General features: G+C 38.0%; 1 protein-coding gene across 1 annotated transcript in view; it reads left to right on the top strand.

Annotated features, from left to right (window-relative positions):
* CRIM1 (cysteine rich transmembrane BMP regulator 1 (chordin-like)) overlaps nucleotides 1–19,811 on the top strand; it is a 197,723-nt gene that overhangs the window by 129,882 nt on the left and 48,030 nt on the right. Inside the window, exon 8 of the mRNA XM_011935981.1 lies at nucleotides 16,051–16,179. Within this exon, the coding sequence (XP_011791371.1) occupies nucleotides 16,051–16,179 (129 nt within the window). The remainder of the gene's footprint in view (nucleotides 1–16,050; nucleotides 16,180–19,811) is intronic.

Below are 19,811 nucleotides of genomic sequence, written 5' to 3'. Positions count from 1 at the left end.
TATTCTCACATTTTGCCTTGTTGGCTTTTCTCTACATCTCTTGTTTATCGATCTCATTATTTGTATTTTCTGACCCCTGTAAAGAGCTAGGGTGGAAACATGTGGAATAGCATATAAAGTTTTCAGTTGAAGGGTATACATAGAAAACATGGCCTTAATCTCCTTAAAAACTAAAAGCAAAAAAGAGATGGGACAGCAGAATTAGGTCTTCATCTGTGTCTGGCACCATTGGACCACTGTTATTTGTAACCCTTAATGACAGTAGCTAACATTTCATACTATTGTTATGTGTCAGGTTTAACTACTTTAAGAGGAGCAACTAATTTGAGATCCTCACAGCATCCCTTTGGTATGGGTGCTGGCATCCCAGTTTACCATCAGAGAACACAAAGTTCAGAGGCCATGTAATTTGCCCAGGGTCATAAAGCTCATAACTGACAGTACAGTGTGTCCCCAGGACCAGACCCTCCACCCTGAATGGACACTACCTCTGTGCTGCAGTGCATTACACCCTGAAAGAGGCTCCATGCCCATGTAAAGAAAGAATTTGGCATATTCTTTTGAATCCTAAAACAACATCTGATACGTAAGTAGATGCTCAAAAATTTTTAATGAGTAAATAATAAGTGAGGGCAGTGAGGAGGAAAGAAGGACTGGAGCAGGAAGTCCCAACCAGACCCTTCTTGCAGGTCTTCTTTTTAGTTGAGTGAGGGAGGAGGCCCTGATACAGGGTTACTTTAACCAGATCATCAAAAGCTGATGGCCATGGGACCCCTGATCTACCAGCTGAAGGAAGAATAATGTCAGGGTACTTATCACTGAAAAGACATTTTGAGAACATAAGTAAGAGTGTTGTGGAAGTGTGTGACATGAGGTGGACCAAGTAAGAGTGTTGTGGAAGTGTGTGACATGAGCTGGACCAAGTAAAAGTGTTGTGGAAGTGTGTGACATGAGGTGGGCCCACATGTCTACAGGCCAGTTGGACCAATTTCCTGCACTGACAGTTCACCCTTCTGGAGGGCTCAGCTCTGGGCTCCATCCCTGTGGCAGCCTCATGGGCCTTCTAAGACTGATGTGTGCTCTGTGGTTTGTTCTCTCCCAGTTCAGCCCCTGAAGTCCAGAATCACAGAGTTTAAGTGGGGCTACCGAGGCACTCTAAGGCTAATGCTCGCTGCCACGTTAATGTACTGTTTTTAAGATTGCATGGTGTAGGTGCCACTGCATTTCAGTTACTTACACGGACAAGGATTTTTTTAAATCATCATTAGGTATTGAGAATAATTTGCTAATTTTTTTTCCAATGATACCAAGTATAAATGCTGCCGAAGGTGATTCTTAATATCAGAGGGATCCTGAGGACAGGTTGCCATTTCCATTAGAAATCTATTTTGCAACTGAAGGTAAAATAAGGTATTGGGGAGGGAAGTTTTGGCAATGTGACATCTATAACATCCCCATGATTACTCAATAAGAAAATTCAAGAGATGTGGACAGGTGTGTGGCCAGCTTAGCTGTGACACCTGATGCAAGAGATTAGAGCTTCATGGGGACTTTGAAGTCTTGATGTCAGACCTGATCTGCCCTCTCATCTTGGGCTGCGGCTGGACCCGACCCAGGTGACCACTGTGACCTGAGTGTTCTTCAGGCCCCCTTATGTGCACCATCTCCTGCAGGGAGGAGCTGATGATTTTGATGACCTTAGGGATTTTGAAGCCAACACCAGAGTATCACTTTGCAAGAACTAGGAACAACTTAGGTAATATTTTAAAAGGTAGCATTCAGAATTAGACTCAGGTTGCCAGTAAATAAATTCCATGCTCGAGGTTGGGCAAATGGGTAGTTTCCCCTCTACTATATCTGTCTGTCTGAAAACAAAGCAAAATCCGTGTTCTATCTCTGACAGGAAGTCAAAGAGTTATTTGTAGATTGTTAAAGCTGGATGAGAGATATATCAGAGTCCATAGTATTCAGTATTTTTTAAGTTTTCTTCTTAATAAAAAGTTAAAATTGCTATTTGCAGACATATTATCAGATACCCAGCTGAGTTTCAGGCCTAATAATTCTGCTAACCTGGGCTTAACTCTTCAAGTAGAGGATAAATAAGAGATTCACTGTGCATGGATTCTTTCTAACTTTGGGTTTAGGATGGAATGTGGTTGAACCAAAAAATCAACTATCTTTCTTCCTGCCACCTGGCTTTCTTGGATCTCTGACTTAGGGAATCCTGGTCCTACTTGGGATAGTGTTGAAGATTGAATGTCAGGCATGTCTTGACCTATGTGGATTTAGTAAGCCACTTCAGTCTCAGCTCACCCAATATTGTAAGTTGTACTCATCTAAAAGGCTGGAGTTCTGTGAGCTATCAAATGTACTGTTGTCTTCTTCATCAATCCCAAATTTATAGAAGCACTATATTCTCTCCCTGAAGGCTGATGACATAGCTTGAATCAAGCTGCCATTCTAATGAGATTTCCACTGGGCTGCCAGAAAAGTCTGTACCAGGCACATATCTGGGTGGGAATTCTTTGAAACTAGAAAAAATGTTTCCAGCCCTGCCCATAATGCTTCCTCACTGAACAGTATCTCAAATGATTAAGCTACTGCTTTTGTGGCATGGAGTCAAACATAGTTTGGCTGACCCCGAGAGGCAGTGAAGTCAAAGATGCCGTAGGGTCACATGTTATTAACATTCTGGTACATAACAGGGATCAAAACTCAGTTTATGGGTGGTATTGCTTCAGTGCCATATACTATGCTATTATTAGTAACCCAAGAATAATAAAATATTCGTAATAGCCTAAAGACTGTTAGGCATGTGTTTTATCCTTTAACTCTAAATGTCCTGGAGACTGGTTCCATAAATGGAAATTAAAATATAACACAGTCTATTTTTTGCTTGTCCAAATAAGGTCATATGTTGGGTTACCAATGCGTAGCAAATGACCATTTGTTAACCTAGGTCTTTAACATAAACATCAGAAATTTTCAGTGATGAATATTGTCATATTTTGATTTTTATTTGATCATTTAAAAGATCTTTAGATATTTAAAATAAAACTAGAATATAGGTAAAATGAATGTAAAAGACATTCATATCCGGCCTTAATATATCACTTTCAAGATTTTGTGATTTTTCACAGCTATATAGAAATATGTACATTATATGAGTGGCTTTCTTTACATGTTAGATCCACCACTTACATTAATAGTTAAACAAGTATAGAAATAAATGTTGTAGAAGTAAATAGAGAAGAAATGGTTATTCTTATACCTAGAAGTTCTGCTGCTGGTTCTCCAAGTCCAGCATGTCTTTGCTTGTGTCAGTAATGCCTTGTACTTTGTACTTGATTTTGAGTAAGGCTGCCATACTGAACCAAGTTTTATAAATAAAAATGAAGGTTGGTCTTATACTCTTAATTTGTTAGATGACCAAACTGATCAGTGCCTTAAATGTTCAGAATTGTTGAGGGCTAATTCTGAAACACATGATTAGAAATTCCTCTGCGCCAGAGTTCAGCTGGTAAGTATTTCCCTATTGAAGTGGCGTGCAAGGGGGTGGGTTGCCCTTTATTTCCTCTGCCGTCTACTTCCCATACCTAAAAGGGTGTTATTGCTGGGAGTCTCATAATTTTCCTACTAAGACAATAATTGCATCTAATAGATCAGACTTGGGCCTGCTAATTTTCATCTAATCAACGGAGGCAGGAAAACATAGTCTGGAATGCTAACTATGTGAATGAAAAATATTTAGTCATTCTTGAAATGATAGGAATGTTTTTCCAACAAGCTTAAATAAACACAATCTCTTTTGAGACTGTGCTAAACTTTTTTTGGATGAGACAACTCTTAGGCAACCAAACAGAAGTTAATGAAGGTTATTAAGAGACATGCCCTTCAGAAAAGGCTTGCAGACTTTAAAAAGAAAAGATTCCATCTTCTTTATGCTGCAGCCATTGGTAAATAGCAGGATTGGTTTCCTTTTAGCTTTTGTCTACCCAGTAGAATTTAACATTTTAATTAGTAATCATACTGCCCAATGTTTAAAAGATACCATTTTACCTAACATGGCTATATTAGACCATCATCTTATTTTAAAATCCTCATCTCCTCCTACAGTTTGCCTCAGTTCCAAGGAATTGATTGGACTCAACACCCTTGTATTTAAAGCACCTGATTACACTTTCCTATGAAGCATGTTTGTTTATTCCCACCAATACAAGGTCCCACCAGATAATAAAATTATTTTTAAACATACTAAAATGTACGTATTCAAGTGAAGTGTTTTTCCTTTCAGAAGTTATATGGGAAAAAATGTATACTTACTCCAAGAATACAGTCGTTCAGAATATTTTTGGTGCCTCTCTTTTGAAACTGACTTTAGAGATCATAGAACATCCTTTTGAATATCCTCAGCTTTGTAAACCCTTGACTTTGAAGGTTTGTTAAACTCTAGGAAATAGCCAAAGTCATTTATGTTGAAGTCTGGTTTAAAAAAAAAAAAAAAATGGTGGCCGATGTAGCTGAGTAAAACTCTTTAGAGGAAGCAAAAAGTGACAGTAAAATAAAGGCACTTTGTCTTCTATGACATAGTAATTTGCTCTGAGAACAACTATGAAGAGGTTTCAAATAGAATTTTAACATGAACAGCATTTTGGCATAAGAATATAGCCTCTAAAAGTGAGTACTTTTATCAGTAACACTTATTTGTAAGTATAACTCCTGGTGTGTTTATTAAAAAAAATCAGTTCACCTACTACATAGTATTTTTATGACTTCTAGGGACTAGAGGCATATATTAAAATGGTCATATACTGTATTACAATGTTTTTCTGAAATTGCAGGTGTTCTATTCCAACTTTTTTTTCAAATAAATTAGACTAAAATAATCTGCCTATAGAAACAGCTCAAAATAGATGGTGATTCTAATACAATTTATTTTTAGTATTTTAGTTATCTAATACCACTTCTAATTATACCAGACTGTTTCCTGGTATAGTCTTAAGTATATCTTATAAAAACAAAATGATTTCACATTGCTTAATATATGAGGGTTAGCACTGAAGATAGTGAAAAATCCAGTGAGCCACTGTTAAAGCCCCTATTAGAACTTTTCTGTGCTATATCTATCTGATTATTGAAGATACAGTGTCACACAAGCATATAAAACATCTGTTGCAATACCACTTTAAAATCGTAGGACAGATTGAAAGAAGGGGAATGTCCACTAAAGAACGCCTCTTGCATTTGTGTGTGTCTCCCCATCGCAGGTGGCTGATGAGGTGGTAGGAGTAGCATCATACCCACCTATCAGCCACCTGCTAAGGGACTCAGCAGTGCCAGATCTTAGTCCAGGGGTCATACCATCAGTTTAATCTAAATTTGGCATGGGATGAGCAATACGGGACATTTAGCATGTTTCTGAAATTTGCCGGAAAGCATGCATTTTGTTTTATAGTATTTTGAGTTTAAGTTGATTAGTAGTTTGACCAAATTTGTACTTACCATTTATATCTACAGAACTGTTTACACCTCAGTGGAGTTTAACTTTCACATCTGAGAGATTAGCTGGATTTATCTGGTTTGTTTGAAACACAGCCCAATTCAGGTATATGGACCATTTGAGATCACAGAATTTAATGCTGGCTGCCAATAAAAAGGTGCAATCCAGGGCTCCAGCTCTTACTTTACAGCGGCATAGTGAAACACAACTAAGAATCCTCAAGATCCTAAGTCCAAGTACTTGATCCTTGTGGACCCCGCAAATCATGTAACTTTCACATTGGCTGCTGGAGCAAACTGAGAATTGATTTGCAAGCCACCACTCAACCAGCACCAGAACTCAAAAGCATGGATTCTGTGTGCTTACCTCATCCCTGCCCGCAGCTTACTCTTTTCTACCTAAAATTTACCTGGATCCCCATTTCCTTACTTTAAAAATATTCATGATATAATTTGAGACTTGCCTTGAATCTATTATGTAATCTAATGAGGTATATTTATATGCTTCTTTATGTATATTCAGTGCCTATCCTTTGCCTGTGCCTTTGTGTCTTGCGTGGTAGTCGAATCCCCTTAGTTTGCCTATCAGTAGGAAGACATGTTGTTTTTCATGTTAATTGAACAGCTATTGCCCTGCATGTCAGCTCACTTTTAAAACAATTCAGGGAGTCTCTATTTGTTAGGGAAGCTATAATATGTTTGGAGATAATAAGCTATCCACTTGGGATGACCTCACGCCTTGCAAACTGAGAGGGTCGGCAAGCTCAAATCTTTTCAAAGCCATAAATCTCTCATCCTTTCTGGGAATCAAGTTTTTTAAAGATTCCATGGAGATTTTATGTCAGACGAATTCCACAGGGGGGTGCTTCACAGTCCTGTGACAGAGATACTACGAACACAACTCATTGCTTGAGAAGCCCCTACATTTCTTGTTATGAAAGTACTGGTTGAACTTTCTCTTATTGTTGACATATGTTTGAGATCCCTGACTTCCTAACACTGAGATTTGCTCATTAAAGACAGTTTTTATAAATAGGTCTTCTGTATCTTTCAACTTGAGAGTGGCAGAAACACTAGCAAAGATAAAAAGTAGTATAAATGATACTGTGATGAGTTTGCCCTTGTCCCTAAAGATCTAGCAAGGCCCCCATTATGAGAGAGGAAGAACGGGGGCCAGGCACACAGAGTCATTGTTTCAACCCACATTGGATTAGCTGATTACTAAGAGATTTCTGTTCTCTTGGAGACATCATAGACATAGTCAAAATGTAGAACAATGATATCAGACTGCTACTCAGCAAATGTGAAAGGCACAACTGGCTGGTCACTAACATGCTCCAAAGCTTACCAGACCATATGAAAAGACAGCACAGACCCACCCACCATCTCACATGCTTTTCATGTTATCAGTGGAGATAGAAGATGATGCTTAAGTTACAATAGGCAGGGTTCAGAATGCCGAACCAATTGCCATACCATTTATCAGCTGAGCATTTGAGGTCTGTGAAAGGGCTAATAATTCATTAATTAGCCATTACCTGAGACCAGTTATAGCTCTGAGGAGACAAGATCAGCATGACATCAATAATTACAACAACAAGTAATGTTGTAGTCTTTTCTTGACAATCTTGTTTGAGCATTATAGGACTATTGTAAGGTAGAAATAATGAGTATTCCCATTTTCTAGAAGCCCGGAGAGGTCCATCATAACCTGTTAGCCTAATGAGAGAGCAGAGACTCAAGCTATGTTTTCTGACTCCAAATCCATGACCTTGGCATTGCTTCCCAGTAGACCCCCATCGTGAGAAGACAGGGGATGAGGAAAATCAGATGATGTATATCAAAGTACTTGATCATTGTGGCTTAGATTCAAAAGCCAGTCTCTCTCCTGGCCCCATCCCCATTGCTGAGACCCAGTTACTGTTATTCTGAACTCTGTGGCCCAGCCTTTGATCTCGGGTTCTTCTCATGAGCCTCTGACTGGAATTTTGACCTTGCTGTTTGACTTCTGGGAGAGCTGGATCTGTTTTCTGCTTCCACTTGTTCATTCCTGCATCCTCCCACCTAGGGACATTACTCAACCCAAGAGGCCTGACCCACTCTCCCATCCTGTCAAGCTTGACCTCTGCCCATTCTTGTTCATATCCATCCAAATTCTAGGCCCCAGGCCCTAACCATTGGCACTTAAGCCCCCACTGAGTAAATGAGCTGCTCAGCCTCCATCAGTCTGCCAGGCACCGGGATACCATCACCAGCACGTGTGCATTCTGCTCTGCACTCTTCCTTTTCTTTCTCTGATTCTCGTCAGTGTCTAATTAACTCGGTTGTCAGTTTGCCAGGCAGTCAGCAAAAGTGCCCATAACTTCACGCAGTAGAAGATGATCTCCTGAGTTGAATGACTGCCTAGCTGTTTTCAGGATTATTTTAATAACCCTTTTTATTTGGCATCATCAAGGAGTAGGGTAGTTCCAGAAGTGAATTCTCCAGGTAATTAAAATTTGGGATGTCAGATCTTACATGAAGAATTTTGATGTGAGGCCTTCTATAATACTTTGTGTACTGTTGTGCCTTCTTAAGCCAAAGATGCAGATCATATTTTAACCCATCTCAGGAAACCGAGTGTCATCACTGAGTAATCTCATTTTGGACAGATTTGGGGACTTGCACTCTATTTTCACTATTATTAAGTGTGTCAGGTTTACAGCAGCCTTCAGATCTGGCTTTCTGCTTCAGTGGAGCTCATTTATTGTGTACCTCCTATGTGCAAAAGACTGCCATAGTGATGTGGACCCTAAGGAACTTACTGTCTAGTCTTCTAAAAGTGGAAAATTGAGAGATACAGCCTCTTAGGACAATTTTGAATGGGAGCTCTTCTTTGCCAAATAATGTACACAGACTTTAGGTGCTTAGATGTCTTTTTGCCTTTTTGTTCATTCATTGAGCAGTTCTATAGACCAAACTGTGCTAGGTGCTGAGGTTATAAACAGTAAATGAAGTATTGTCCCTAACGTGCAGACCCTTCCTCCCTGGTTTTCAACCATTTCCCAGAAGGCTAGGTTCCAGTTACCAAAATTCTGACCGCCTGACCCACCCTGTACAAGTTGAAAATAGCTACCTAAATGTGCGCACACACACAAACCCGCATACCTATTAATATAACACATTATTTCCAGTTAAAGTCTACCAAAATATAATTCCTGTGAACATTAGCAATAAAAAGAATAAGCATAAAATGTAAGACAAGTATAAAAGATCTAGATTCTTGGAATCCAGTGATAATTTTGTGAGCTGTCTCAAGCTGGATTCCTGGAAAAAGATACCCCACTCTATATTAAAAAAAAAAAATTTAATTTGTCTTTTGTGTTCTTTTAATAATCTCAATAATACTATCATCTTTTCCTATTAAATATGGTTTTGGTAAAGGAAGAAAAATATTAATATGTTTAACAGCCAAGATTCCTTGGGAAAAGCATACAAAATTAATAAATAGGTCTAAAATAAATATATGGTTGCTTCCCTTTCTGATCACAAAATAATACAAATCTTGGGAACATTTGCACACTATTCATTTTAAAATAAAATAAACTGCTCTGAGATAAGTACTTCAGAAATTACAAGGATGTAGGTGTTGTTATGAGAAATGTACAAAGGGAAAAAGGATAACCAAATGTGTAGTGGCTAAAAGAATTTGAAAACTCCAACCGTAAGAGACTTTTTTCCATGACTTAATGAGGCTTTCTTAAGTACACATTCAAATGCCACGGAAATTCCCACTTCCAGATTAGGGAATTTTTATATCTTCAATTTTTTTTTTTCTTATTGTCTGCTTTAGTAGAGTTTTCCCTCTAGCTTCATTTGGGAAAATTTCATCTTCACCGTACTTTTCTTCCCAAGATGCAATTATGTTGACAGTTTGGTGATTTATTTGAAAGGTGTTCTGACCAGTTATGGCTCACATTTGAAAAGCATCTGTGTTAGCAGCATGACATACGAAAATACAGCAAAACAGACAAGCTTTGATGCTGTCTTGGCCAGCCTTATCTCCAGTTTTATGGCCCCGGCTAGGAGACCTGATATATTTAGCCATTGAACTGCCATGTAAAGTCAGTGACATTTTGGAATTTTCCTACTCATTGGATATTCACATTGCTTAACCAAGTTCAGCCCCCTCCAACCCCCCAATCTCTGCCCAAAATAAAAAAATAAAACTACCTTAAGAAAGAGTGCCTGAAGTAAATCTGAAAAGAAAGCGTAATTGTTCATTTTTGTCTCTCATAATCAAATAAGCAGGCTTGGGAATTAGAAGAGCTATGTAAAATATGCAAAGCATTATTAAAGCCCAGAAGAAGTAATAAGAGAAACGAGAGACAGATAGGAATTGTTAGCTTCATTTATCTTATTACTTCTACTTGAATTTTTTTTTCACTTATGAAGAAATGTAAGAATGTATCTGTCTTTAAAAAGTACTTTTTCTGTAATCCCAGCACTTTGGGAGGCTGAGGTAGGAAGATTGCTTGAGGTCAGGAGTTCGAGACCAGACTGGGCAACATAGTGAGACCTCATCTCAAAAGAAGAAGAAGAAAAATAAATAAAAATGAAAAAAAAAAAGCATTTTTTTCTGGAAATTTGCATACAAAGAGGTTTTTCCAGAGAGACTTTTCTTAGTGTGTGGGGGGGTGTGTGTATGAATGCATAGGAACGGAGGGTGCTGGCAGACAGCTGCTCTCCACAGCCAGGCCTACAGTTCACCAGAGGACAACACAGTGAGGCAGCAGTCCTACAGACAATCAGAATCTAGAAACAGAGTTAATTACCCTCCTGACAAGACAGTGCTACACACAAACCCAACAGGGATGGCTGTGTATCCCTTCCACAGTTGTACATTTACAGAGTCACCCACCCATAGTCAAGAGCTGCTAAATGGTTGTCAGCTTTCCCAGGGCTGCTAATCAGAAAGAGTGCTTCATACATTTCTCAATGGAGATAATTAATATTATTTATGAAAGGGAACTAGCTCATAGTAATCTATCTAAGAACCTTGTATGGATTATTAATTCAAAACCAGAAGTTCAGTGGAGTAACACAGATTAGACAGCAAGTTAAAAGCATCTATTAACATTGCCGTTTAAGCTACATGTACCTGAAGTATAAAAACTAACTATTATATTGTTTCAGAAGTGAATATGCCTAATTATACATTTAGAAATAACAGAAGGTCAAAATATGTTCGTTTTTATTGTTCTCCCAGAGGAGTTGAACTATATAATGTGAGGATAAGACTTATCTAAGAACTTTATACTAGCGTCTTAAAAGGCTGAATTTGAGTTTCAGCTTCTTACTTCCTTGGCCACTTTTTGAAGAATTTCTCATAAAATAAAATAACAAAAGGCAAGAAAGTAGAGAGCTTAGATTTGCTTAACACATTTATAACACCTGAATAACCGAATATATATTTATGGTCTAGTACCGTGGCCTTGAAGTTAGATTCATGATTTTCATTTTAACTTCATGTTTTTAATCAAATTAATTGTGATCCCCGTAGCTTAATTTCACCATTGAGTAGATAAAATTCCTCCTAGGAAATATGTGAACATCAATATAAAATACTGATGGTGTTTTTCAATAACTTAGTGTCTGAAGCTCTATAATTTGTAAAAAATACTAACATTTTCCTGGAAATACTTTTACTGACAAGACATCTGTTAGGCTTTTTAGGATATGAAAGAAGTAACCCTAAATTTTTAATAAATGTAAAATGAAGAATCAGCATGTGTTTGTTTATGTTATTGCATGTTATAAGATACTTTCTGTCAAAATTTTCTTCTCTTAAGACTTGGGATAAGAATTGGTGGCTGAGCATCTGCACTCCTGACAATCCCAAGGGTTCTTTTAAAAATAGCTCTTCTGGACAGTGTAAGGTGCCTGGAGGGTCTCTAAAAATTGTTCAAGAAAACAACAGGTTGAGGAGAGTAATGTTTCCCACTCAGATGCTGAGTAGGAAACAAGCAAACCGGATGTAGACATAACAAACACCCATTTTTGTTCTTTATTGCTTCTAGGCTCAAACTATTTCTAGAATTCTTCTCCACAAGGAAGCTGTTCGAGGGTTCCCTTTAGAAATAGTAGTAGCCAAAGACAGTGAATTCCTGCTGTTTCAAGCCTTCTTCCTTTGGAGGACATTAAGGTATTTCTTTAATTCCTCAGCTGATTCAATACAAGATGAGATAGAATTTCAGGGTGATCCTATAAACAGTACTTCACTGAATTTCCCCTCTCCAAAACCTCACCTTTATGCAAGCATTTCATCATTCTCCTAAATCTAAGACCATTTATCTCCTCTGAAAGAGGCCTACTAACACATACCTACCCAGCCAGTTTAAAGGGGGACAGTTTTCTTTGCTCCAAGCAACAAATATCACATACAGGGATGCATCAGTGCCTCCAGAAATCTTAGCAGGACCTCTGTTCAATTGAACTTTGTTTACCAAACACGTCAAAGATAGGGGATCACCATCATCCTTCTAGAAAGGCATGTACTCTCTGACACACAATTTCAGTGCCACACCCCATGTAATATAGGAGCACAGATATGTAGTATTTAAATGAGAATCTTCTGGTCTACAGACCAAAACCCAACAGGTATTTTCCATATTCAAAGCACTGTTGCATAGACTAGAGAAAAGTCTGGGATAATAACAATTCCTGATGAACAAATTTCAGGATGCTCTAACTTTTAGACAAGCAGAATGTATGTTTCACATACTTTGCTGACACTCCCTCCAGCTTCTTTATTTTTTTTTTTTTTTTGGATGAGAAACAGTCATACTGAGATACCATGATTCTAGATTCTTTAAAATCACCTCTTCTCCCACCAGGAACTCTCTTGGATAAAAGCTATGTTAAGAATCTGACCAGCTCTCGGTCATTATTCTTTAAGAACCATAAATATAATATTGATTTGAAATGCCTTAATTCAGGACGGTGTCAACTTATGTCTCACTTTGGAGTTAATTATTTAGCATAAGAAATTGAATCTCAGTTGTTTCGTGTCACTTGTTTCTCAAAAAAAAATCACCCTGATATTAGTAGTAGGACCAGTTCTGATATTATATAATAATATATTGGACTGGAAGCAAACTCTCAAATATGTTTAACAATAATATGAGATTTTTTTCTAGATAATTTATAAATAGGTAGATAATCTATATACTTACAGGTCATATTTTTGTTGTAATGTTGTTCTCACAGAAATCTAACTACTCTGGATATGGCCTCATATGATAGGACACCAAGCACTAAAATGTTGGGAGAATGATGAAAGGCAGTAGACTGTAATGTATGACTTCAGTTGAAATGCCAGGAGATAACTAGTTGCCTGCAAATGTGTTTATTACAACTCAACGGTTACTCCAATGACATAGGATATTAGCAGTAAGGACCCAAGAAACATGTGTTACCACCCGGAAAAAACCTTTAAAATTTGTTCCAGTTTGTATCTGAGTAGGAAAATGAGATGTATTTGTTAAATGTAATAAAATGAGATGCCAAGTGTTAAAATGTCTTTTTAAGAAAACCTAGACTTCTAGCTATATTTAACATATCACAATGACTATTGTTGTGTTCAGCCTAATCTATCGAGGGGAAATTGAATGGTTCTAAAGTAAATTGAAAGTTTTCATGAATAAAAGATTTTGTTGCGTTTTTCTGTGTTTAATGTTAAATATTGAGGGTGTAAACATTTGAAATGGCTATGCTTCCCCATTTCTTTCATCTAATATAGGTCATAAGTGAATGGGAAAATACTAATTTTAGAGGCACAAAATGATTTTTTGCTTCTTGCATGCTACAGCATTGAGGCTTGGAAGGTATCCCATAGGACTTGTTTTACCTGAAATATTTAATACGCACATTATAACACCAGCACATACTGAACGACCCTTTCTTGCAATTTTATTTGTTCAAGTGAACAAAACCTGTTGTGCTGAATATTTTAGGAAAACATTGAACATATTTCCTGTCCTGGAGAAATGTGTGTTACATGTACATGTGTGACTGTGTACGTAACTGTTGAAGCCATTTGGATAGATTGGCTTCTGTGACTGATAGGGGGCTGCCCAAGTCAGCATTGTGGTTCTGATCCTCAAACAACCCAGTCCATTTGTTCCTTTCACTTTCTAGCCACAGATCACAACCTTAATCTCATGTTAATCATAATATATTAAAAAAAAAAAAAACAGCACATACAGCACTATTGAGAGCAAATATCATTCAGAGGTAGAAGATTATCTTTGTAAAAGTTAGACAATGGATTCTCTAAATAAATCCCTAAAATTCACTGCTGCTAAAATTCCATACTATCCTATGATGATTACACATTTTTCAGGGTCAGTTTAATCTTCTTCAATATATGCTTTTTCATAATATATTTTCTGAAGGCAAAAGTTTCTCATAAATTTCACATCTTAAATGTAAGTAAAGAATAGAAGATTTTGGTATGCGTAGATATACTTAAGACATTTCTTTACCCATAAGCTGTCTGGGAAAGCAGTGTGCATAGAGTTCAGAATTCTTCCCTCAACTTTGGCCTAATCACTCTAGAACATAGAAGTCCTTTCTCACTGGGATAACCTGTGGTGGGTTTACTTAAACCTGACACTTGCCTTCTGCTGTCTCTCATTTTTGTGGTTAGAGTAATTTTGACAAAACATTGGCAGTCTTGGGACTGAAGATTGGAATAGAATCATTATTTGGGGTAGCTAATAAAAGTGGTGATAAAAGAAAGACTAATAGGTTTGAGAACTGAAGATGTTTGCAGTAAATTTTAAGAGAATGAAGGGGAGCAGCAATACTGTGTCTAACTCAGGACGTCTTAAAATAACTAAACTTTAGTTACTTTTTGATGTTTACAGTTATCAGAAAGAATACCTTGGTTATTGAAGGACATTAGAAACTATAGCAGTGAAAAGTTGGTATAAAAATTTTAGTAGGATGCTGTTCTTTGTAATAAGAATAGAGAATGTGCTATACTCACTTTATACGTATTTTTACTGGGAGAAAGCTGATCTAAGCATCTCTTTAGTAACTCATCATTGCCTACTACCTGTGAAGAGTTGAATCTCTGTCCCCTTTTAGTAGATGGATAAAAATTTAGAACTCTTGATCTCAGCAGTGGCAGCTAAAACACTTATTTAGATCTCTCTTCCCTGGTAACAGGAGATGAAACTTGAGAAGACAGTGTGGACTAATGGATAGAGTGATGGACAGGAGGTTAGGAACCTCAGTTCTGTTCTATTCCCAGCCTGCTACTGAGTTGCTATGTAAACTTAGATAAGCCAGTTACCCCCTCAGCACCTCATATTTTCCATCTGTGAAAATGTAGGTAGAGACATTCTGTACTCAGCTCTTTCACAAAGATATTGTGAGCAACAGCTTACTTTGAAGACGTTAGTATATTTTGGTTGAAAAGATGTTGCGTAAGTTTGTCAGTGCCTCTGTTTCCTTTGGCAACACCGTTCTCACAACCTGGCATTATATAAACTGTCCCTTATTGATGCGTTGAGAAACAGGTACCATTACAGCAGATTTTGTGTCGCACAGAAGCTGAGAGTGTGACTGGAGTCAGACTGCTTAGACTTGAATCTTGGGTCCACCACAAACTAATGCTGTAACCATGGGCAAGTCAGTGTGCTAGATTTCCTCATCTGTAAATTGAGGATAATAATAGCACCCACCTCACTGGAATATGGTAAAGCTGGAAGGCATTTATGAACAGCACTTTAAACCTTATATAAACACATAATATGCTTTATGTAAGTATATGTAGTTACTGTTATTACCCAAAGCAGTTCTTCATTAATGTGGCAGGTAAGGTAAAGCGTCGCCTCTGGTCTGGCTTTGTTTCGTGCCCTGTTCCCAGCATGGCTGCCCACTCTTTCTCCTGAATGCGTGTATCTCCCTCTGCCACTCCCACAAGTCTCTGGGCCCTGAGGATAAGTGTGTAGTTATCTGTCGTATCATCTCTCATAAGTGAGGGAGTGTCACATAAAAGATAAAAGAAATCCAGGTGTTTTAAACTCGTCTCAAAAACTGATTTGTTAATTTGGAAAAAAAATAGTAACAGATTTCGAAAGTATTACAGAATGGGAGTGAGATAGTTGATAGTTGACAGGTGTATCCTGATTATTATAAAAAACAAACCGGAAAACATCAGGAAGAAATAGAAGAGCAGTTAACAAAAATTTAAATGGAGTTCATTTTAACCTCTCTTGTCTGCTTCCAGTAGTGGTGACCATCAGAGAAGAATTGTGTGAAGGTACCAAAAACTGCATGAACTGCTCAACACAAAGAAGTAGTGTTCACATTTTCAAAAATCTGAACACAAATATATCTGTTTCAGGGGTTAAAGATATTACTAGAGCATAAAAGTGTAGGATTTGATGACAATTGTTGATTCGATTTTTGTAACATTATGGTGTGGAATTTCAAAAATTGAATAGCATCTAAAAGGTAATCATATGTTTCATTGATTTTTTTTTCTCTATTTATTATTAGAACCAACCATCATCACAGTTGATCCACCTGCATGTGGGGAGTTATCAAACTGCACTCTGACAGGGAAGGACTGCATTAATGGTTTCAAACGCGATCACAATGGTTGTCGGACCTGTCAGTGCATAAACAGTGAGTAGACAGAAAACTGTATGTTTTTTCTGAGGCCTAATATGATATTGTCAAAGCATATTATGTAATTGAATATCTTTTCCCTCCTGTTCAGACATTCCCTTGACAACCTGAAAAAAGGGGGAAAAAAGTTATTTTTAACACAAACAAATACATAATCATTTGGGAGAAAGGAGCTGCTTCTTTATTGTGGTTTTTGTCTCTGTTTCCTTGATGTCCAGTTGCATTAGGAGTGCCACCTGGAATGACTTTGGAGTGCATCCTTCCAGCCACCCAGAAGGCTCTCCCTTTAGTACACTCACCAGGTCATCCAGTGACAAGGAGGTCACCCACACATACAGTGTCACATTCCACATATGACAGCCATAATCCTTAGACTGTGCTTCACTTTGTTGACCCCAGCTCTGGCTCCATGTAGATTCCAATCATGTGTCTAGGCCCTGCCCTTTAGAGTACAGAAGAGTATATTGCATTTCTTCCAGAAAAAATAAAATAATACATACACACACACACCCCATATATGTTAAAACCATTTTGAATTCCCCTAATTCTTCTGCCAGGATAAACATCCTCATTCCCCTTGACCATTCCTCGGGTGACAAGTTTCTAGAACTTTCTTGATCTTTTCCATCCTTTGACACACAATATGTCATTGTCTTTACATAAAACGTGGCCCACAATCAAGATACTCCAGAATGGGCAGGCATGATGGCTCACGCCTATAATTTCAGCACTTTGGGAGGCTAAGGCGGGCAGATCACTGGAGCTCAGGAGTTCAAGACCAGCCTGAAAGACATGGCGAGATCCCTGTCTCTACCAAAAATACAAAAAAAAAAAGCTAGGCATGGTGGTGTGCACCAGTGGTCCCAGCTACTCAGGAGGTTGAGGTGGGAGGATCGCTTGAGCCTGGTGGGACAAAGGTCACAGTGAGCTGAGAGTGCATTACTGTACTCCAGCTTGGATGACAGCACAAGATACTGTCTCAAAAAGAAAAAGGTACTCCAAAATTTGGTCTGCTGAGTACAGTGCTACTGTGTGGCCTAAGTTTGCATTAGCTCCTTGAATTGCACTTCGTTGGCTGATACTGAAGTTATAAGTAGCTAAAAACACTAGGAAGTTTTTTACATCACCTGCTGTTAGGTGGTTCTTATCTGTTCTATAATAGAACGTTTGATTTTTTTTTTTTTTTTTAGTGATAATATATACCCAGCCAAATATAACAATAAATTATCCTAATCGCTTTAAACCGTTTTCTAACTAGTTGGGATATTTTTGAGTTTTGACAATGTGATCTTATGCTTTATGCCTCCCAGCTTATATTAAATAACCACAGCTTACATGTCCTTATCTAAATCACTGAATTAAAATAAACTGCACAGAACCAAGGACAAAGACCTGCAGAATGATGCTGAACATAGCTGATCACTCCTTGAGTAGAGTTATTTAGCTGACAACATATATCTCCACAAGAAATCTTGAAAAACACTTGGCCCATATCTTGTCTGAAGTCAAAATACATTACACAATACATCAGGGCATTCCTTTGCTGGAAACCCTATTTTTAAAATAAGCTGAAGTTATAGGGGCCTGGCTTGTTTTTCCAGAATCTGTACTGGCTCCTGGTAGTCAGTGCTTTATTCCTCTAAATGTCACAAATCATATATTTAACAATGATTTCTGAAGAATTTTCAGTTGTGAGTGTCAAGTTGTGTAGTTTTTAGAACATTTTGTCCCTTTTGAATTGACATTCTGTTTTCTTAAATCTCTTTCCATTCTCTTCGATCTCTCTCAAACATAGTAGTGGTTCTGTAATAAGCAGGCTTTGGTCCTGTGGGTATAATTACCATGGCTCAGAGGCTTGGACTTAACATAGACACATGCTCACTTTCTGATTTATCAATTATCTCAGCCTTTAACATACCACTTAACCTTAATCATTTGTCACTTTTATGAAAATATTTTTTGAAGAAGATACAAAATAGGAGTTAAGCCATTCTACTTCCTCAGTTTACATGTGACCATCACACTATCTGCAGTGGCATTAGTGCTAAAACTGAGTTTATAAAACGCTTTTTGGCCAGGCATGGTGGCTCATGCCTGTAATCCCAGCACTTTGGGAGGCTAAGGTGGATGGATTGCTTGATCTCAGGAGTTTGAAACCAGCCTGGGCAACATGGCAAAACCCCATCTCTACAACAACAACAACAACAACAAATACAAAAGCTAGCCAGGCATGATAGCGAGGGCCTGTAGTTCCAGCTACTCAAGAGTCTAAGGTGGGGAGATCTCTTGAGCTTGGGAAGTCGAGGCTGCAGCTAGCTGTGATTGTGCCACTGCACTCCAGCCTGAGTGACAGAGCAAGACCCTGTTTCAAAAAACAACAACAACAAAAACTCTTATTAAGCTTGTCGTTACTGCCATCTTTAAATTTCCTATAAGGCTCTATCCATTTCGGGGTGTCCTGACTTCCTACACCTAATTCTCTTTAGGGAAGGGTGAGTCCCTGTTGCCTTTTATACCTCTCTTTAGAAAGCCAAGGTCACGGAGTTGCCTTGGCAGCCCAGGTTTTCTCAAATGGCCAACCTTGTTTTTTGAACAAGATAACTAGTAATTGTCATGAAGTGTTTATATTTTAATCCTTCTAATGCCTCTTCCATGAAGAAAGCTACGTCTTTCTTAACATGGGATCATATATATTCATTTTTTCTGAGTTTTAAAAAAGTCTAAAAATACAGATTTCATTGTGTCCAGTCACCTCACCTACACTCGCACCGCACCTGGATTTTGCTATTGTGAAATCTTGGCCTCTTGGTCATGCTTATCTAAGACTTCGGTCACTTCACACGGAATCTTTCATCATTATGTTCAAAGAAGCAGTTTCCCTCAACTGCCTTTAAAGGAAGTCAAAATATGTCCCTTGGCAAATAGTCACTGGCAAATAGTCATTTGGCAAGTTGAGACTATAAGGAAGATGCATATTTATCCTATCTTTAGGTTAGTGTTTTATTTGGCATTTTAAAAGGAACATCAGTGTGTGCTACCTGAGTGCACCTCCATTTCATTCACACTTAGGAAGAAATACGTACAGGAGGAGACCGTTGCATTTTGTATCTTATTATTTGCAAATTTTACCCATTTGTAGAGATAGCTGGTCTGTCTTCCTTCCTTCCTTTCTTCACCTAATATAAACAGAGCATCTGCCACGTTCTAGGTAGCATACTAGGTATTAAGGCCACAAAGATGACTAAAATGCAAGACCTTCCCTAAGGAAAAATGTCTCCTGTAGCATAAACACTCATGAAATATCACTACTTTAAGCCAAAGTCTGTAACTTACAAATGTAAATTCTTTTAATAGGAAACTTTGGTCCTTCAGCAGAACCCAGGCTTATGTCCACATCAGAGTAGAGAAAGAACTGCCCATCTCCCAGGGCTCTACTTGGTGCTCAGCAGATACTGGCTCAGTGAATAAAAAGGAAACCTTCAGGATCAGAGATGCCTTTGGATATCATTCTTGCCTGAGGTCTCCCTTTGAGGTCTTGCTATTCTAATAATATATCCATCTCATTTTGGATTCTTCTTGACATGAGTTAGTCTTGTCATCTCGCTCACTGCCCCACCGTATACCTAAAG

This window comes from Colobus angolensis, unplaced genomic scaffold (assembly GCF_000951035.1).
Source record: "Colobus angolensis palliatus isolate OR3802 unplaced genomic scaffold, Cang.pa_1.0 Scaffold15, whole genome shotgun sequence".
Lineage (NCBI taxonomy): Eukaryota > Metazoa > Chordata > Mammalia > Primates > Cercopithecidae > Colobus > Colobus angolensis.
This window is presented reverse-complemented; position numbering and strand designations above follow the sequence as displayed.